Source organism: Thalia democratica, chromosome 6 (assembly GCF_965202585.1).
Source record: "Thalia democratica chromosome 6, ktThaDemo2.hap1.1, whole genome shotgun sequence".
In the NCBI taxonomy this organism is placed as follows: domain Eukaryota; kingdom Metazoa; phylum Chordata; class Thaliacea; order Salpida; family Salpidae; genus Thalia; species Thalia democratica.
Window position 1 is genome coordinate 29,669,053 of NC_139170.1, and position 21,605 is coordinate 29,690,657.

Genomic DNA, 21,605 nt, shown 5'->3' on the forward strand with positions numbered 1-21,605 from the left:
TAAATGAAATTCTTAAATATTTTTTTACTTATTTTTTTTTAACTGTAATTTTACTTAAAGTACCATCATAAGATTGAATTATTAATACACCTTGTTGTGATAAATTAATTTGTTAGTATATTTATGTGTTCGAAAATGAGAGATATTTATATAACAAAATTTCAATCAGGTTCAAATTCACTTAATATAATAAGCTTCAATTTTAAACATGTAACGTGTTTTATATTCTGTTGTTCTATTTTATGTAACTTTAGCAGCTAACAATTTTTTTTTTCTAGACTATTGTAAATAAAACTAAAATGAATTTTGACTTGAATAAAATTTCCATGGCTATAAAAGCTACAATGGACCCCATGATTACTAACGACCAAAGAAAACAGGCTATAGAGTATTGTAATTCAATTAAAAACAGCCCACAGTGCACCAGTGTCAGTCTCTACTTAGTAAAAAGTGCACAGGCTGATCACCAACTGAAATATTTTGGCCTCGAGCTGCTGAAACACCAAGTGAAAATAAAATGGACGAGCTTGAGTGAGCAGGAAAAAACAGAAATAAAAGAAGTTTTGATGAATTTAATTGCCAGCATGTCCACAGATGTGCCCAAATATTTTTTTAGTTCCCTCTCCTCCATTCTCACAGAAGTGGTGAAGCACACTTGGCCGCAAGCCTGGCCCACTATGCTGGAAGAGGTAATCCAAAACTTTGTTTTGAGCGACAACAAGTGCAGCGTTGAGATTGCCTTGCAAATGTTGCTCAACTTGAGCGAAGATGTGTATTTGTTTGAAGGAAATGTGTCCCTGAATGCCAGGCTGAAAGATTTGAAGCAGGCTTTGTCTTTGGCCACTGATAAATTGATAGAGTTGCTAACAAATGTTCTTCAAGACTTTTTTGTACGGTTTGAGTCAAATAAAAGTCTTGCAGGTACTATTGAAGTCGCTTTGAAAACAGTCAATGGGTTTCTAGAGTGGGTTAGGCTAAGCAGTTTTACAAAAGATGATCATTTGCTTTACAAGATTTTGTCAAATATGCTTTTGTATGATGATTTTAAGTTATATGCTGCTCAGTGCCTAGAAACATTAACTTGTCGCAAAGGAAAGCCAAGTGAAAAGCTGGTACTTCTTAAGTTGTGTGAAAGCTCATACGTTGAAAAATATCAACAAGCTGCTACTGTTGCTGCAAACAATCCTGATAGTTCAAATTTGACGTTTTTATGCAAGCTTGGAGAGTTTCTTTTTAATTTAAGTTCTGTAATTGCAGACACCTATAATGAAAATTGTTTGCCAAACGAAGGTATAAAATGTTTAAATCCTTATAGTTCTTTATTTCAGCTAATGTATTGGTATTTTAGCATTCCTAGTAAGTTTGTTTCTCTCATTGCCATCAGCTCCTTACAAACTATTCTTAGAAGTTCAAATTTGAAAAGTAATAGTTTAGTGATAGATCTTGCTTTTAGTATTTTACAGGCAATTGCTGAACAGGTAGTTACTAAAACTGATGGTAGTAGTTTTAAAGATCTTGAAGAGCTTGAAGTAGTTGATGAAGATCAATTAGCTTCTAATTATAAAAGACATAAGATAGGACTACAAGATCTTTGCAAGCTGTGTGTAAAAAGGATACCAGAAAAAGCAATTGAATGTTGCCTAGAGTTTGCAATGTCAAAGTTTAAAGACATTCATAGCCAACAGCATCCTATAGCAGATTTAGAAATGGTTTCTTTTTTCTTTGAAAATGGTCTACCATGGGCAGTTTCAGTAATTGAAGAAGAAGGCAAAGCCGAAGGTTTACCATTTATGAAAGCACAAAACTTGTTAAAAGCTTATTTGCCCATAAGAGTTCAAGACCCTCTTTGTTGCCAGCACTTATTGATTGTAGTGTACAAGCTGGTTGACATGTTAATTTTGTCTGAAAACTCAACTGGTTTTGTAAAAATTATTTTGAACTATGTTTTTGAAATTTTAAATGTTGAATATGGCAAACATGATAGTAAAAGAAAAGAACTTAGAAGACATGCCTGTGCTGTTTTAGTTAAACTATCAAAGAATAGATCTTCTAAGTTTTTACCATTTTTAGAGGAATTTAGGAATATAACTAGTAAACTTTACAATGATAACAAATTGACAGTTTATGAAAACACCTCATTGTTAGAATGTTTAGTATTAATTAGTTCCCAGTTTAAAGACAACTCTCTTGTTCAAAAGCAAATTATTTCAGAAGGCATCAGAAGTTTTGAAAACCTAAATAACAAACGCTTTTTAGATGGCTTAACTTCTGTGGAAAACTTTGTTAAGGCTTGTGGATTTTCAACTCCATCTTCTGATGAATCTAATGAGTCATTTGAAAAAGAATTTAGAACCAGAATTCATCACAACCTGACCTTAATAACTAGCTTATTAAAAAGAGCAAAAGAAACAATAAATTGTTTCAACAAAAAATCAGATGAAAAATTAACTTGTCTGAGCAATGAAGTTTTTGAATCAATCAACAGATGCGTTTCAATAACAAGCTATCTGTCTTCGTGCTGGTCACCAAACGTTAAACATTTAATATGTGAAGAGTATCATTCTGCTTTAAAAGAAAGCAAGCCACAATCAAAGAATGTTTTACAGTCTGTATCAAATAATCTACCCTATCACAGCTATGATCAGACAGATAAAAATAGTAGTGCTAAATCTGATGTCCTGCAAACCTTTTTATATCGTAGTAGTGATCAGTGTTACATGTTTCTTGGAGTTTTAGGACCCTGTTTGAGATCAAACTTCTATAAACTAAATAGTATTAAGGAAATAGTTATTTCAAAAGTTCTCTCAAAAATTGAGTTTATCCCAAAATCTCAATTGAAAAGTCTTATGAGGCAGTTTTTGGTTGACTTTGTTAAATCCTGTCCACGGGACTATTTGACAGACGTTGCATTGCCAATATTGCAAGATTTTTGCATTTTCATGGTGCAAAGACTGCAGCCAGAGTGGGAAAATTATGCTGAAAAACAGCAGTCTCGATTGCAAGGTAACAACGTAGAACACAACGAGGATGATGAAAAAGTGGCAATGGAAATTTTTGAAGAAGAACAGCTGCGCGTGCTGAGCAGAGAATATATTGACTTTTTACTGTCACTCAGCGTCAACAAAAATCCCCCATCCCGACCTTCAAAGTCAAATGTCAAAGACAAATACACTGAATCGGTCAGCGCTTTGCCAGTTGCCCAACTGACCGAGTTTGGAACTGTCATAGCACAAACGGGAGCGGGTCAAGAAATTCAAAAAACTGCTCTGCTTGCCCTGTCATGGTCCGACAGTGTGACCAGCTGCAAGGCAGCAACTTTGATAACACCAACGCTGAAGCTGGCCTTCAAAATATCAACAACGCGCCTGCCTGATGACCAAGTGAAAGAGTTGCTTCTTGCACTTTTTAAAGGTTACAACAAACACGGTAACAATGTGCAGGGGGATCAGGCCCTGTTTCCTCTCATTGTTGCCGTGGTTACTAGGTTTGCGGAGTCGCACTGCTTTGCTCTTAAAGAGATATTCAATTTGGCAGTGCCACAGTTTCAAAGTAACATAAACAAATTTTTTAGCAACTTTGAAAAGATGAATCTGAAAAAGAGAAAACTTGAGCTGAAGAAGTTGCTGATTCCAATTGTTGAAAAGCATGTCAGCGAAAGGTTTAAAGAAATGCCAGGAATGAATAATTATGGGGCTATGAATGTTTTGTGTCAGAAAAAGAGAGTGAGAAATGATCCAGACGCTGTTAATGGTATTGCACTACTTTTTCAGCCGGAAAAGTGACACTTTAGAAAGTTAAAAACACTATTAGTTTGAAATTCATGAAAATAATAAATTTTTATATACAGCAAATGTTTTCATTTTATTATTTTTTAAAACTTTTATTGTCTTATTAAATTATGTCTAAATTTTAACGTAAACAGAAACAATGCTTTAATGTTATAAAAGTTATATTTTGAATATTTTATTATATTATAGCATAGTAAGCTGATTTAATTATAATGAGTAAACATAGATAGTTATAATAGTTTAAATGTTGTAAATATAATAAGTAAAATATTCTTTACAATCATTCTAAAAGCTTTTATTCACATTGTTTGCAAAGTGGTAAAAGTACAAATACTTTTTGATTACTATATTGAAAATTCGAGATTGATATTTAGCTATATACTTTTTGTAGTAAACAGTTTTATAACTTTATTTGGTTTTACTTCTTAGTGTTAAACAAAAAAAATTAGTTCAGTTATAAAAAAATCTATATAGAGTTTTATCTTTCTCATGAACTAAATATCTATGAATTTTTATTTATTTATTTTATTGTAATAACATTTTAAATTAACTTTTAAAGGGCATGGGGTTTATTCCTTATATATGTACAGTATAGTTTACACAAACCATATTTTTTATAGTTTTTTTACTATTTGTTTGATTTTAATAACAATTTTTCAAGGTTTTAAAGTGACTTCTTATTAAATTTAAAAACTTTTGATTATATGATTAGAAAGTTTAAGCTTTACATTGCAGAGTATAAAAATGTTACTCTTTTAGTTAATTTTTTGTATATAATTAAAGCTTTCTATTTAAATTGTGTTACAGAAATTTATAAAATCTTTTATTATAGTTAAAATTATAAAAAATTCTGTAAAAATTCAATTTAATTTTTTTATTTTTTTAGCCCCATTTATCTATTTTGTACTTATTAAGATTCTTACTCTAGAGGTACTTGTATAACTCAAAAGTTTAGAATCGTAGAAACTGAATCTAACATAATTATATACATGACAAATAAATTTGTTAAAAAATTTCAAATTAGAAACCCTATACCCTTATTTTTTTCTTTGTTTTATTTAATCTAAATGTTGTTAGAAAATATTTTCAAATCTAGGATAAAAGTCAACTAGTTTAATTATTCTTAGCATCTTTAGGTACTTGTAAATTTATTTTAGCTTTTATGGAAATTGTTATATTCACAAGTTTATATTAAATAACTTGTTATTTTTGACTGAAGCTTGTTTTGTCTACTTCAGTTCTTATTTTAATATTTTAAATGGCCATGAACCAGCTGAAAGAAGTTTTGTTCGCTACATCTTACGTGAGTACTGTTTTGTATATTTATAAAAATCTAATTAAGTCTTTAGCCCAGTCATTTTTTGAAAATGAACTTAGTTAGTATTGTCTTAAACTAAAAACTTAGTGTTTGGAACCCACAACAGAGTATTATAGTAAAGTATTTGAAACTGTTTTCAATAGTTCAGCTTTGTTTACTACTTAATGTTGTGTATAACTTATCTCAAAGTAGGTAATTTTAACTGATTTAGGCAACTTTATCATTTACACTACCAAATAATTTATAATCTAGCTAGCTCCTAATAAATATTTTCCTAGTAAAAAGTAGCTACTTCATTTACACCAACTGTACTATGCAGAGTAAAACATCTTTATTTTCTTAATCAAAAATTTAGCAAGGAGTAAAACACAGAATAATAGTATCAATTCTTTTTTTTTCAATCTTTAATAATAGTGAGGTATTCTCTTAAGTTTTTTGTTAAAAAAACTAATACTTTTAGTAATTTTTTAATGTGTTAAAAGTTTGTAATAAAAGTATAATATAAGTAAATGAGTGTAATTTGTTCATCTTGTAACTTACGGCTATATTTATATATAATATAACTTACAGCTATGTTTTGTATAATATAACAATATTTATACAAACAGTTCAAGATTAACATAATCTACTTCATTTAATAGATTATCACAAACTAAGTTTTTCGCTTTAGATGACGTTGAAAAGTACTTACAGATAAGCGATACTTGGTTAATGTTTATTAGTGTAACATTAGTGTGTTTTTCTGTTTCTACTTTTTGTAATTTTTTCCGTATATAAACATATACGACTAATTGTCTTAACTAAAAATATTGCTCAATTTACTGTAATTAGATAATAATACTAGTGTAAGTTGAGTATTTTATTCACTAACAAGTTTTGGTGGCAAAAAAATAATTAAGAGATTGTCAAGTATAATATTATAAAACACAGGAGGGGATGTTGGAGTTATAAATACCAATTTAGAGAGATACACATTGTAGATTTATAGTTTATTAAATAATTTTGACATTGTTTTGACTTTTCGTTAGTCATTTTCAAATAAAAAGCTGCAAAAAATAATAATATAAAATCCAATACATTGGATATACATCAAGACCACTGATAGAAAGAGGTAAATCTAAAAGGTAAAACAGCTGTATCTGACCACATTAGTAAATGTAATATTTTAAAGATGAAAGAATAACTGTTAACAATTTTGGTATTTTAAAAGAATGTATATACAAATTTGAGACCCTGAACAGCAAAACTATTTTAATTAAAGTCATAATTCAATTTTGAACAAACAATTAAATAAATCGGGTATTACCCACACACTAAGAATTTTCGACTAGTTATGTATATTTTCCTTATAACAATATATACAGAGTTGCCACTTTACCTGGAATCCTAGAAAAACCAGGAATTCGACAATTTAGGCAAAAAAAAAAACTGAATAAAACTGGAATTTCAACAATTTTCACATTTTCAGTAGTAAAATTTAGATTTGACTCAAAAAATCTATCATATAAATAAAAAAATTTGTTATCATCAAAAAATTGTTTTATTAAAAAACATATTTAAACTACCTTTACAGCATCTTTTCAATGTTTTTATACTATTTAACACAGTTTCTTACCTTAAACTTAACTTTAAACTAAAAATAGACCCAAAAATGTGTACTTATAAAAATATGGAAGAAATTTGGAGGAAAATTTTTTGAAAAAACAAGTGGCAATCCTGTATTTAAAAACTTATGTAAACGGTAATTGTACTGTAGTTTATAATTTTGTTATATAACTGATAGATATATATCTTATTATTTAAGTTATCTTGTACATTTAGTTGTTTTAACACTAATTTTTAGTTATTTTACACAGCTTTTTGTTTGAAAATGACTTATGAAAAGTCGAAACAATGTCAAAATTATTTTATAACTATAAATCTACAATTTGTATCTCTCTAAATTGGTATAATATTTTAAATTAACTATATTATTACACTTGGCAAGATTGTAATTTTATTTCCACCGAAACCTGGTAGTGAATAAAATACTCAATTTGCAAATACAAACAAAAAAATTTATAAATATTCAAAATGTAAACTTAATCAGTTGCTACTAATACATAAAGAAAGAGTTTATTAAAGAAAGAGTACTGTGAAAATTTGTTATCATAAAAACATATTAGTTTTAATAAATTTATTTCAGATAACAGGGATAAAAAACTGTTTCAATTGTTGAGGCGAATAGTATTTTGGGGTTACACAACAATTCAAGTTTGTATAAGGTTTTCAAAAGGAATTATTGAATATTAAAAAGGATCACTTGAAAAATATTATGATGGTAGAAAATTTATAAAAAAAAAAGATTCATAGTTGCTAAGAACAACTAAAAATTTCAGTAACTTTAGAAATTTATTTTCTCAAGTCTCAAAAAATAGCTTAAAATTGAAATGAAAATGTGCTGGAAAATCTTATTAAAAAAGATTATGGTCCTAAAAATTATAGAGATAGTACATAGTTTATTTGAAATTTTTGAAATTTTAATTTTCAAAATTGAAATGTTATGCTCTTGTATTTGGGTATAAATCGGTGTAAAATATTCAGAAAGCTATTGACATTACTTGCAGTTTTCATAAACTTTACTTTTACATCCATTTTATTAAAAAATACTTTTAGCTCACTTTCCCGTCTAAACATGTGCATATATACATTTATATAAAAAGTTTAAGACTAGTCTAAAACAACTTATAATTCTGATGGGTGATGCAGCATGGCAAAAGTTCGTTTAGCTTCAAAACTATCATTGAGTTTAATATTTTTTATAAAAATCCTGAAGAGTCCCGGAAATTGAACAAATAAGGATCACTTTTATCCTGGATTTTTTTTTAAACATAATTGTGCGTATGATAGTTTGGTGTAAATGTTTTTTTATTAAGTTATAAGAAGTAATAAAACAGTTTTTTAGGAATTTTTAAACACAAGTTTTCAATTAAAAAAAAAATCGAATTAGTGAACAATTTAAAACTTTTTATGAAATGTTTTTTTTAAATATTTTTCTTTTGCATTGAAGTATTTAGCTCAAAAATCAAAAAAGGATTATAGGTAAAAAGGTATTAAAGTGGGTAATATCAACCCATTTGGGAAACCCTGAACTAAAAATTAATTGTTGTATAAGGTTAAACATGATGCATTAAAAATAATCTTTTCTATTTACTGGTTATGATAAGTATCAGTTCGAATTCAAAAATATGTGATTGAAATGGTACACTGAAATGTAAACTTAAATTTACACAAATAGAAAGTTACTGAAGTAAAAATACTTAAGTAGCATGTTTTCTAAATACAATTAGTTTTGTCTTAAAGTAATAAAAACATTAGTAATGTGTATGTGGTTTTAGAAAAAAACCCAAGATGTTTAATGTAAGTACTAAAACATATGTGTGTAAAGCTAGGTTTTCATAAAAAGTTTTCAATAAATTTATTAGTTTGAAATAAATTTACAAATTTGAAAAATCTAATTCAGTTATTTTGAAACAAAAATTTTTTTATGTTAAAAATAAATATTTGTTTGTTTTAATGTTTGTTTTAACATATAATTTTAAAATTTTAATAACTTTTTTCTTAATTTTGTTACTAAAAATTAGAGTTTCAAAGCTATTTAAAGTTAGCTTGTAACTTAAATGATACTACTATTTTGCCGAAGCTAATATTACAAATAGTTTATTTAATTTTAAAACTTAATTAAGTAAAAAATACTACTGAAAAGTAGTTATCTTCTCATTTTTCTTTAACATAGAAATAAATGATGAATTGAAAAAAACTTTCAGGATGAAGAACATCACCAGGACAGTTTGGATGACAACTTTAAAATTTTAACTGAAGGTGAACAAAAAACAGAATTTATAATCCTAAAGCTTAAAAAGCAGATCAAAATATCTCAGATAAGTTTTGGTAAGTTAAATCACAAAATCTCATATGCAAAGTGTATTCTGGCTTTTTTAGTGACTAGAAATTTCAACTTAGAATTTATGTATTATAAACTACGGGTTTTTTCTTTTCAAAACTACTTTTGCTTCTTTTCTGCTTCAAAGTGTTTCAGAAGTTATGTGAGTTTAGGTGCGTTTAATTTTATTAGTTTTCTGATTAAAACCTACCCAAAGTATTTCTTAACTTTTTTTTTGAAATAAAAGCATACAACAACTACACTAAATTTCCTATACTACACTTATTGTATATCTTTTTTTATACCTTTGTTATGTGATATGGTATATTTTTATTATTAAAAAATAACCTAAGATTTTGAAACCTCTAATATTTTAAACATTTTTTTGGTTAATTTTTTTTTCAAAAATTCTGGATGTTTTTAGAGCAATTAAGGGAATACTAAGGATCATATAACTCAAAACGCCTCACTTAGTTATTTTCACAGGCTAAAACACATATAATACAAAAAATTCTTAATTCCTAAGCGGTAAAATATTTTTTAATATTACTGTAAATAAAGTTTTAAATAATAATTGTTTAATTTTTTAATTTTTTTTATGCAGTTTTTAAAATTAAAATAAAAAGTTATTAACATTTAGTTTTCGAAAAACTATTCCTATTTTTTGATAGACACTATACTATATTTAAAACATGATAAAAATATTAGATGAAAAGTAGTTTAAGTATTTTGTTTAGTTTTTTAAGTTGACAAAATTTTAGATAAATTCTATCTAATTTTGAGCTGGAAATCTAAAATATTTGTTACATCTGAACTTTAATAACTTCTGAAATGCTCGAAAAAAAAAAACAGTTTTGAAAACAAGAAATTCAATTCAATCACGTATGTGCTATATTTTTGTTCTATAATCTATTACCGCATTTTAAACCCACTGCGTTATATAGATCTTCAATGTAGTGTGAATATCAATGCACTTTTAATTATTTTACGAACTTCTTACACACACTAAAACAGCTTTTTACATTTTCCAGCCCAAATCAACATTACAACGTTGTGGGTTGAATGCTTCAACACGGAACCGAAGGCTTCTCACGAGATGCAAGACATAATAGAAAGCAAAAAGGAGGGCTCCATCCTGCTGAAGGTGACCTTCGCTCTAGAAAAAACCGATTCGGTCCCTTCCGCCAAGCCTTGCAGTTTTGTATCAGGTAATAATATTTTTACTTTTAAAATGTTGTGGAAAATTTTTTTTTAAAGCCTCTACCCATGGTCATTTTGGAAGTTATTTTAGGCAACCAATTGAAGTTATTCTGTTTTGTTTGTGCATAATGGTTGTAACTCGACTAAAATTGCAGACAACTTCAAAGCAGAATTTAAGACTGAGTTAGAATTTAACACGATCAAGATTAGCTTTAGTACCTGCAATAAAAAGTGTAAAAAGATGGGGCTCCAGTCTATTGAAGTTCTTGGACAAACAAAGGAAGAAAAAAACGTAAGTTTTGAAAGTTTCAATAGTTTTAAACACTGGTTTTTATTCTGAAGAATTTTTAATTTTAAAACCATACCAGCCGCAAATATTTTTTACAATTGTTTTATTTAATAAACTTTCTACCATTTGCATTTCAATGTATTCAAAGTTCCAAAATTGTTTTTAGACACAAAATTGCTAAGTTGGAGAATTTAATAGTTTCCTTTTATATGCAACAAACTAGATACGCGAATGTTTTATTACATTTTTACCAAATTTTAGCAATTATTTTAAACTTTCATTTTTATTAAATGCTTATTTAATGTGATGGTATTTTTGAATACAAGTTAAATTTGAGAGAAAATCCTTTTTCAGCTTTGCTAAGAAAATTCTTACTTTTAATGTTTTTAATTGTTACAATACGTTAAAATTTTTCAAGGCTCATTTTATAAAACTTAAGGTAATAATTCTTGAAAACTATGAAAAAAAAGTTTTAGCTTGAACAAAGAAATTTATAGAAAATTGGATTTGTCTCAAAAATAAATTGAAAACTATATAATCGAGAAAATTCGTAATTTTTTCTAAAGCTAAACATAAGATTCAATAAAAACAATCTGAACCAAGCTATGTCCTTAGTATAAAATAAGTATAACAAAAACTACTTGGTTGTGGTATCAGTGTTAGAATTTTCAACATGCTTAGTTTTTATTGTATGAAGTTGTGTAGACAAAGTGTCATTTATTTAAACAATCCTTATGTGTCTTTAATGCTGTTCATACTTTATTAGCTGCTTTAATTCAAGTTATACATAACAAAAGCAAGTTTTTGAACTTTTGTATTAAATGCACTGAAAGCTCATGAAATTGAATGCGTTAAATAAATGCTTAATTTGCAAAGAAAACACACAAGACTGTGTACTAATTTAAGTTACATAAAGTTTAATTATCAAATTGAAATTTAAGTACATAATAGCCATATAAAATTTACACATGGCAAATTATTGTTATAAAAGCAAAAGTAAACTGTAATGATATTTTCAAAACGTTTACTCGTAATTTTTTTTTTCGGTTTTAGAAAAACTTAGTCTTATCTACTTGGTAAATACTTGTTTAGTTCTGCTGTCTGTGACGAAAAAAAAAACAGCGTATGATGTACTAAAAAAAAACAATATTTTGAGAAGATATAATTTTTGCTTGTTTGTTTTTCAAAAAAAAAATTCAGAATCGCACTAGTGACACTTTTGCATGACCAATACATTGTATTAATTGATGTTAAAAAGAATCGTTAAGGTATAAACTGTAAATCTTTTTGTAAAAAATCATTTGTTTATGATTGAAGCTTAATAAAGTAGTTAACTGAACTGCTTTTCTACCTTTTGTCTTTGCTAATAAAATGAAACAAACTATTTATAAAATAATTATAGTTTGAAAACAACGGAGGTTTAATAAAACTATTGAATGGCGAAAATAAGGCTAAACAGTCTAAAAAAGTAGAAAACACAAGAAACAAAGTATCCAAGTTGTAAGTTTAAAAAATCAGTATGAAATTAATAAAAAGCATGAAAATTTTAATATGTTTTTACTACAATAGTACTTTTGTGCATTATGAAAGTTGTTTATTCATTAAAATTTATTGTTATAAATTTTTGTTTTTTAGCCAGGATTTTTTTTTGGTTTTCACCTACATTATTACTCAGTGACATCATAAAGAGTCTTAAGAAAAAAACTGGCCTCGACAAAATAACAAAAACAAATTTTCAAACGAGAGCACAAAAAATGATCAGCATGACGAAAGTGAAAATTAACGAAGTAGGTTGAAATAGTTTATTTTGTTAGTTTTACCTGTGTGCTAAGCATAATAATTTACTTTAATCGATATCAAGTATGTTGAAAAAATGATATTACTATAACACAATTTAAACTAGGTTTTCCCAACCTTTTTAAATAAAATCTCTTTTAAGAAATTAAAATAGTTATTGCCCTCTCTCTCAAAAAACTAATGCTAATACGCTTAAGATTTTTTTTAGCTTTTTATCATGAACTCCAGAACATCTTGTATAAGTTTTAAATTATGGTCTTACACTCCCCTGTAGTCCCTTTGCAGGTAATGGTCCACTTGGATGCCTGGAATTTATACAAAACTTGATACTTGGTCTTTCATAAGTTACAATTTAGATCTTTGCAACCAAAAATATTTAATAGATGTTGTAATAACTATTTTTAAACTTTTTTTTCAAAACAAATTAAAAAGTTAACTATGTAAAGTTGCTTCCTAAAACTTGACCCAAAAACTAACACTTTGATTATTTACTTTAAAACCTAATCAAAGAAAATTCTATGCAAAAGTGTCATCAGTGCAATTCTGGATTATTTGTTTACAAGCTCTTGGTTTTTAATGCTGAAAACACAAAGTAGTACAAGCATTCCTGCAGAATAGACGATCGATTTACTTAAATTAGATTTCAAATAAAAACAATATTTTCTTTCAGCCTTCAGTACAGCGTATAGCTGTAGCTGTGCCTTTTCAGAGGTTTAGTATTGAAAAGTAACACCCTTCAACTAGTCACAAAAACAAAGTAGACAAATGCTAATCAAGAGAGATATCAGATATACAAGTTTATTAAAAAAACTATTATTTTTTGCAGTTCAAAGCTGACTTTTGTTTCATAACTTAACATAAGCGCTTTAAAGAATAAAGAAAGTAAAATTAAAAAAATTAAGTACCGTGCATACTCGCTAATTCGGTCCTGTTGGGCAAACTTTTTTGTAGTAATGTCCGGATTAGTACTTGGCCGAATAAGAACAAAAATACTTTTTCAATGATCTAAATATTTTATTTATGGAAAGCATATAATAAAACGCACACTAATTTTCTTTTGTAAATTGAATTTTTTTACCGAACAAACAATTAAAACAGACAAAAGCAAGCGAAACATAACTTGATGAGGCTTAAAATTCATTTATCAAACAACAAACACCGTAGACAATTAACTTATATCAAAATTTTTGTTGAGAAAGGAAAGAATGGAGGTTTATTTGATAGTGCTTTCTCGTTTTAAAGCAGAAAACTCACGGAGTTGAACAAGTTGTGAAACAATTTTTGGTGTGACTAGTTGAAAACGATAAAAGGCTGAGTGGTCATAATTTCCTTGCTTGTCCGTGCTCTCATGCCCATGACCGTTTTATTGCTGATTTAGTTTTAGATACCATCGTCTGTGAATGTGATTTTATCTTCAAAAGTCGCTGTTCGTAGTTCCTTCCGGAGGGTCAAGCAGTTCAAGTAGACAAGAATTAGTTAAATCTACATCTCAACTGAAACCGGCCGGATTAGCGAGGCTGTACTTTATATAAAATACTGGATAATGGGTTTTAGGAAATATGTTTAAAACAAATAAAAATTATATAGTAACAATGCTTTATTTTTAAAACTGAATTCTATACTAGTTAGTGTTTATATATATAGTTATATATAGTTAGTTCTTTAACTATTTGTAAGTTTTAATTTTTTAGAGTTAAAGAAAAATATTAGTGCAGGGTTCGTGCGCGTCAGGCTAAATCAGTTTTTTTGAAAAAAGTTGAAAAACGTCAGGCTAAATCAGTTTTTTTATTTTAAAGTTTGAGAATCTCAGTTTTTCTCAGTTCAAATGCTTGAAAATTTTTGATTAGAAAAAATTGAGAAATCTTTTTAAGATCAAATTGAAATGTGAATATATTTCTAAACAAAGATTTAGTTATTAAAGACAAAATCAGTCAATATTTGTAAATATAAATGCTTAAGACCTTTTGTTGAATATCTAAAAAGTTTTTAAGAATCTTCATTATTTTGTTTTGAGTAGATTATATACGTCATAATTATGAAACTTCATAAAAAAAATACAGTTTAACATTACAATTTAGTTCAACAACTTAGCTGTTTGTTTGAATTTGTTTACGTCAGCTATGTTTTTCAGAGCTTAGTTAGTTGCACTGTTTTAATTTCTAATTTAAAGGCACTATACCAAATACTTTTTAGATTAAAACTCTTAGCAGTTTATTCATTTGTTTTACTGTTTGTTTAAAGTTATAAGAGATATTCACAACACTAAAACTTAGCTTTAAGATATAAGTACTAAGTTTTGTGGGATTACAAATTTTAGGTATAATTAATTTTTCTTTACAAGAACAAAACATTAAGGGTTTTTTTTTATTTAAGTGTAAGATTTTTAAATCCGATACGACGTCAACAATCACTGTATTTATTTAGATTTTAGGATCTATAATTATGTATCACTTTAAGTATTAGTCAAAATACTATAATAAACATTTTTGCTTGTTTTAATACCTAATACTCGTGTAAGCGTTTCATTTTAGATTTTAATAAAACACGACAATGCACGGGGTATAAGGGGGTCAAATCACCTTTTTTACAATTTAGTCTTATTTTATTGAGTTGTAATTAAGCTATGAGTTGTTTTTTGCAGATTTTTAATGCTCAAAATATTTTTGAGATAAAGCTGGTTGAAGTCAGAGACTACAATAGTAGTAATCAAGTAGTTACCAATACCTAAATTGACTTCTAAAGGGGATTTTCCTTACTTTGAAAAAATGTCAGGCTAAATTGTTCTCAGTCAGGCTAAATGAAAAAAATTTCGCGCACGAACCCTGATTAGTGTTTTAATTTTAGTCAAAATTTTAAAAAATAACGAACATTTAGGATTGACTTTGGTACTTAAACAAAATTTAATTTTTATTGAATAATAGTCAATTAATTTTGTTTTTAATCTTAGACTAGTTAATCAAAAATACTACTGCTATAAGTTAAAAATTTATGTTTAATGAAAATTTAGAAAAAATAACCTAAAAACTTTTCTAAGAAAGCTTTTTTTAAAGTTAGAATGTTAAATGATAAGATAAATAAGCTTAGGAGCTCTTTATTAAAATTTAAATCGTACCAATGTTTGCACAAAGAATAGCTTCAGCTTTTTCCTTTGACTTTTTGTCATATACCGCTTTTCAAAGTTGTTTGTATATTACGCAGTCCTAATAATTTTGTACAAAAATAAACCTTGTAAAACAAAAAAAAACTTTCAAACAGTCGTTTAAGAACTTCAAGTGGAAGCGGAAATCGGACGAAACAAACAATGATCAAGTCATCCCGGCAGTACCTCCCAAGAAACAGAAAACAGAAACTTGCACCACCTCGTCCACCACTTCAAATGGTCACCACGCAAAGTAGGCTTCTTCTCATGCTCGTTTAAATAATAATAATAATCAAATGTATTACAGTAATAGTTATAATGTTATTTATTATTTAAATAATGCTTTAGTTGCTTGAAATATTTTTCAATTTAACCATGTTAAGAACATGGTGGTACAGTTGAGAAGTTCTAAGAATGTTTCGTTATTTGTCAAAAGTGTTCTGTGTCTTATGAATTGACTAGAAGTTTATAAAAGTGCTTAATTTTTGTTTGTTTTAATGTGCAACATACATTCATTGAAAGTTTTTGTAAAAATTGTCACACTTTTTTTAAGTACGCTTTTATCAATTTATATAAACTCTTCAGAAGGACGAACATGGTTGCAGAAGTGACAATAGATCTCACGCTATCAGTTAATATGGCCCAATGTCCTCTTTGTTTCAGTAAGTTGCTTGTTGTGTTTAGGCTATAGCAGATATTAATTAGAAAACAATTAAATATTGGTAAAAAAAACAAGATTCTGGTATTAAGTTTTAAAGTCTGGAATATGTAATAAAGTGTGTTACAAAAATTGCGGCAAGTTTTTATTTTTGTAAGTCTAAACAAAAGTCAGTTTTTTTTTTCTGTTTTTAGTCAGCTATTAGAAAAAAAAACAGTTTTTTAATATTTATCCAACTTTAGAACTATATACGTATTTAATTTCTTTACTACTCCACTAGCAAAATGTCCCAACTTTTTTGCAGAAAAGTTTCCGCAAGACTCGATCGAGATGCACGCTTCAAATTGCGATCCGACAAACGACTTAATGGACTTCCCCGAAGATGAAGAAAGCGTGCCCTTGCACCATTTCAAAAATTCACCAAAAAACAACGAGCATCGGAAAGTTGTCAGGTACATGAATATCAACCATAGTTGAATAAATATATTTTTAAATTCTTGGTTTTGCACTAGTTTTGGTTGCAATGAAAATTAATAAATTTAAAATCACTGTTCAATTTGAACTGTCAATAGCTTTTCAGCTTTTATTAAAGTTATACTAATGTTTTTATTTTTGTAAAAAGTTTAAAAAAGTAACTTTAATGAAAAATACAACTTCTATTTATTATTGTTTTTTACAAACATACATTTATCTTCAACCTCTACAAATATTTTATAGAAATCAGTAAAACTCTGCTGTATATAGCACAGAGCTACGTCCTTACTACTTTTATGAATAAACTCTCTACTAGTCAACAATTCTTGGTATTATTTAGCTTTTGTTCATGTTATGGCTTTTCTTCTAAACGATCTGTAAACAATTTTAACTGTCAACTAATAAAAAAATACTGGATTTAAATAGTGATCTACCGGTTCCCGATCTAATTTTAAAATTAAGGTCAGGCTGGATCAACTTTTTTTAATCAGAATCCGGCCGGCTACGGATACTAGTGAAAAGAAATTTGAGTCCAGCCGGATATTGTTAGTGTATCCGGTAAATCATTAGTTTTAAACATTTCAATGCAAAATAGCACAGGCTGCTTTAAGCTACAAGCGTGATCTTCAGCTTAACCTTCAAAATTTATTGTATGCAAAAATTAAAAATAAGATTAGAACATGTAAAACAATTGACAAGCTAAAATATAAAAAATGTTTACTTAACACAATGGTGAAGTCACATATTTTTAAAAAACTTAGCTTTTTTGAGGTTTCAAAACTTGTAGCACTTAATACTTTTTCTAGCTGCTTTAAAAAACTGTTCTTTATATTTAGGTATAAAGATTATGCAACTTAATTTGAATTTTAGGTGAATAAAACTAGCAGTAATGTTTTTATTGTTTAAAAAGTAATAAACTCTGGCTAGTTAATGACTCAGACCGTTAGTTTTGGCTTTAATTATGTTTAATTAATATTTTTATTTACTTTTGTTTATTTGTGTTTCTCATACGTTTAATTTTGGATTAAAATAAACTTACGAGTTTTGAAACTAATTTTGTATTAATTTTGTAATTTTACTTATATTATTTTATAACTTTAAATTTGTATAACTTCTATTAAAGTAAGTTTAGTTTTATGCTTGATAGAACAAAATATATTACAAATTGACACTAATAGTTGCTGAGTTGAAAATGAAGTATTTTGTAGACAACTAAGCATTATAAAATATTTTTTATAGAAAAGGTTTGAGAAGGTCAGTGAGTCACACAACAGAAAATGGAACTAATGAAGAGGTACGTATAAATTTACACGAATTAATATTATATTATCTAAAAAATGTTTATTTAATAAAACAAATCAGTCTATTCATTATGATTTAGGTTCGTCAATAAAGAGTATATTATACTTTAAATAGTGGGTTGCCAAAAAACCTGGAATCCTTGAAAAACCTTGGTTTGAAAATTTAGGTAAAAAAAAACCTGGAATTTAAACAAGAGTCACTATAAAACGTTGAAAAACCTAAAATTTTAAACTGATTTTACAAGTAAAGAAATAAATTTTCGATTAGATACGAATATTATATCACGAAGATAACAAAAAAGTATTGTAACATTAAAAAAAAAATTATCAAAAAATACATTTAAAGTAGCTTTACAGTATCTCTTAAACATAGTTGTACTATTAGAGACAGTTTTTTTTTTTAACTTAAGTTTAATTTTGTAATAAAATTAACCAAATAATTCGTTTTTAGAAAATTTGGCATCCCTGTAAATAATAGATGTATCTGCGTTTACTAGTGTAGAAAGTAGTTCTTGTATGCACATAAAAATAAAATAGTTTATTGATAAATATAGTTTTCTCATATTTTCAGTAAATCAGTATCAAAATAAACTTTTAGTACAGATAAATTAATTTAAGCATTTTATAGAAAAAGTTAATAAAAAGAAGCTTTACACCTGAAATTTCGATTCAACAAAAATTATTTTAAAGAATATTATTAAATTAATTTTTGTTAAAATATTATTATACATTTATACCTTAAAAACAGCTTTTTGTTTGATACATTTATTGGTACACCCAAAAACCTGTAACAATTAAATATCATAGTTTTAACTCCTAAATTATTTCATAAAGAATTAGAACAACTTTTAACTACAGTAAGGTGTAAGAAGAGAATACATAATATAAGCTAAAAACTTATCTTTTTACATGAAACTTTAAAAAGATAATTTAAATTATAGTTATCTACTTTCAATATTTTTTAAATGGTGAGTAAACAAAAAGTTCTAAAACTCAAACTCAACAAAAAAGTTGTTTATAAAATTTTCAACGAACCTTAGATATTAGAAATCTCATCAAGCTCTTTCTATTGTGTTTTTTATTTTGTGTCAAAATAACTTGTGTATAGATATTAATCGGTGTTATGCGTTTTACAGCACAAAGAAAAGAAAATTATGAGGATGAATGGCGAGCCGGTGAAGGACTTGAGAGAGCTTTTGACGGATCGTCACGTGAAATCTTCAGACGAATCCTGAATAGCACAAAATTTCAAGTTCTTACAGTATTTCAAGTTGCAACTTGTGCGAAATAGTTTCGTTCAAACATTGTTTGTTTTTTTTAGCGTCATCTACCTGATATAGTTAATTTTGAGAAGCTTGTTGTAGGTTTAAGCTTGTTCAATATTTATAATTTTTTTTTTATCTTTGTGGTTCTTCAATCTTGCATTCTGACCTAATTTTTTATAAAAATACTTTTAAAATATTTCAATTGGAGCTCAGTTTCAGTTTTGTTAAAGTAAAATTTACAAATTTTCAAAGCATTCGTTTAAAATCTAAAGTTGTATACTTAATTTATTTAATTTTAAACAAATTTGTTACAAAGTTTCTGGTTAATTAAGAAGCTATATTTTTTTGTGTTTTTTTACAATATGAAAGGTAAAAACTAGATATGAAGATGAATTCACTGCCAATTGTTAATTCCAAAAGTACTCTTTGTTATAAATTATGTAATAAAGTGTTTTCAAAGTGTTTCATTTCTTCATTAGGTTTTAAATTGATTACGATTTAAGTAGTAAATGGTGTTGAAAGATATTAACTTTAAAATTAATAAGTGCATTTACACAAGTATAACATCATTAAGTTATGCTTCTTTGTTCTAAGCAAAAATTATATGTTTAAATGGAGATTTTAGTTCTAGGTATTATTAAGAATAGCTACTGCATCTAGAAAAAAAAGTTATTTATCGATTTTTAAAAAGGATTATGCAATTTTTAAAAACTAAATAAAAAAAAATACTAGCTAAACTTTTGCATATAGGTAATAATAATTACAAGTTCTCAATTTACTGATTCTTAACTTTATCAATTTATAAGGCTAGTTATATAATATTTTTTGAAATTAAAGCTATATAAAAATCTTTAATCATTTAGATGAGTTAATTCTTTCTTTTCTTCAATCATGTGAAATTAAAAAAGTAGCAGTACATATTTTATTTACTATATAGTTATACAATATTGTTATTCATGTATAGAATTGAGAGTTTTATTTTTTTCTACTTGGACTACTTACTATATAATAAGTTTTCGAGGCTTGCCATCATACTAATAGCTGAGGAGAACTTGTTTTATTGTGTTCTTCTTGTCATGAGTAATTAAACTTTAAATAATATTTTGTATTAATCATACAATGGAAATTAAGTTTGACTAATCAGCAGTGTTTATGTTGAAATAGTAAAAGAAGAAAAAAAATGAATTGAAAAAAATGTATTGTGTTGAAGTATTAAATTATTAAAGCGGTGGTCTTCAACCTTTTCAAAAGCTGTGCACACTAAATAACTGGAAAATAAATTTTGTGCACATTAGACTATAAAAAATATCTAATTGTTATTAAATAGTACTTTTTAATGTTTTAAGTGCCTTAGCATATAAATAATGGTTTAAGATCGGTTATTTTATGTTATAATTATCTTTTTTTCCATAGAAGTAGACAAAACAAGCGTCATCTAAAAACATTTTTTCACCTTACTAATTTTTCCGTGTACAGAAAAAAAATTCTATGTACACTAGTGTGTACACTTTAATGACCACTGCATTGGAGTACAATCGAATTTTCAAAAAGGAGCAGGTATTTAAATTGTTGATTAAACAAAAACTTGAGGTGATACCAAGTTGCGCCCAAACCTAAAAAAACTGTTACAGCTGAATCAAACAGATTGAAGCTTACTCACTTTTTTTCTGTGTGTTGGCAGGGTTGTCTAAAAGTCAGGTAAAACGAGAAAAAATGACAAAAGTCAGAAAAAAACAGGGGTTTACGAAAACAAGTCAGGAATTTGATTTAAACTTTCTATTAAAAAGAACGGAAAAAAATGCTAAAAGCTTTATTTTGCTAATATTATTTTCTAAAAAATATTGCTTTTGCAATTCATCTGTTTTTCAGGGTCTAATTGAATTTTGGAATAAGTTAAAAAACTTAAAAGTTTTCAGTTATGTTTTTTGAATCGTTTTTAATTAAGAATTAGATTTAGAAATATCAGAAGATTATTTTTAGCTCGTTCTGTGGTAATCCCGTGTTGGTGATCCTGTAACAATTTTCAATAATAGATAGGTAAGTAGCGGTTATATTTTAGTATGAAAATGACAATAAGGAGTACTCCATCTGTGTTCTTTGTGTTTTACTTGATGAATTTACTCTGCTAAAAGCTTTTGAAAAGTCAAGTTTTCCTGTTATTCTCAATTTAAAAAACAAGGTCAGTGGCCTGTAAAACCTACACTCATAAAATGAAATAAGAACAAATTTTTACATATCTAGTTACATTATCAAACACTTTAATGAACAACTGAGCATGTAGGTTATTGTGCTAAATTTGTTGAAGTTATTGAATTAGTTTTTGGTTAACTCACCGTTACGCTTTATTTAAAATGTGCGAGTCATTACTTTTGCACCAAGTAAATTTAGGATTATTGTAACCATACTTAAAACTTAGTTTTGTTTGCATTTACGTTTAAATTTTCATTACTCTTG

General features: G+C 27.1%; 2 protein-coding genes across 3 annotated transcripts; both read left to right on the forward strand.

Moving 5' to 3' along the window:
- The first annotated feature begins 299 nt into the window (after nt 1-299).
- On the forward strand, nt 300-3,925 carry LOC145838001 (exportin-5-like). The gene has a single exon (XM_082945516.1). It carries the CDS (start codon nt 300-302, stop codon nt 3,780-3,782), a length of 3,483 nt encoding a protein of 1,160 aa, XP_082801642.1. The 3' UTR covers nt 3,783-3,925.
- A 1,034-nt stretch (nt 3,926-4,959) lies between these two features.
- LOC145838562 (uncharacterized) lies at nt 4,960-19,358 on the forward strand. Of its 2 annotated transcripts, XM_082946179.1 has the most exons (11): nt 4,960-5,091; nt 8,913-9,036; nt 10,060-10,236; nt 10,384-10,520; nt 11,920-12,017; nt 12,193-12,304; nt 15,570-15,706; nt 16,039-16,115; nt 16,416-16,563; nt 17,825-17,879; nt 19,023-19,358. In XM_082946179.1, exons 1-11 carry the CDS (start codon nt 5,047-5,049, stop codon nt 19,119-19,121), a joined length of 1,209 nt encoding a protein of 402 aa, XP_082802305.1. In that variant the 5' UTR covers nt 4,960-5,046; the 3' UTR covers nt 19,122-19,358. The 2 variants fall into 2 exon arrangements, with proteins under 2 accessions (XP_082802305.1, XP_082802306.1); XM_082946180.1 differs by lacking the exons at nt 11,920-12,017; nt 12,193-12,304.
- Nucleotides 19,359-21,605: the final 2,247 nt, after the last annotated feature.

What these genes read in the sequence shown, in the direction of transcription:
- LOC145838001 (XM_082945516.1), top strand. Translation starts at nt 300, where the DNA reads ATGAATTTTGACTTGAATAAAATTTCCATGGCTATAAAAGCTACAATG.
- LOC145838562 (XM_082946179.1), top strand. Translation starts at nt 5,047, where the DNA reads ATGGCCATGAACCAGCTGAAAGAAGTTTTGTTCGCTACATCTTAC. An exon ending in AAACAAAGGAAGAAAAAAAC is followed by an intron (nt 10,521 to 11,919) that starts GTAAGTTTTGAA and finishes AAATAATTATAG; the next exon opens with TTTGAAAACAACGGAGGTTT. An exon ending in TCAAATGGTCACCACGCAAA is followed by an intron (nt 15,707 to 16,038) that starts GTAGGCTTCTTC and finishes TAAACTCTTCAG; the next exon opens with AAGGACGAACATGGTTGCAG.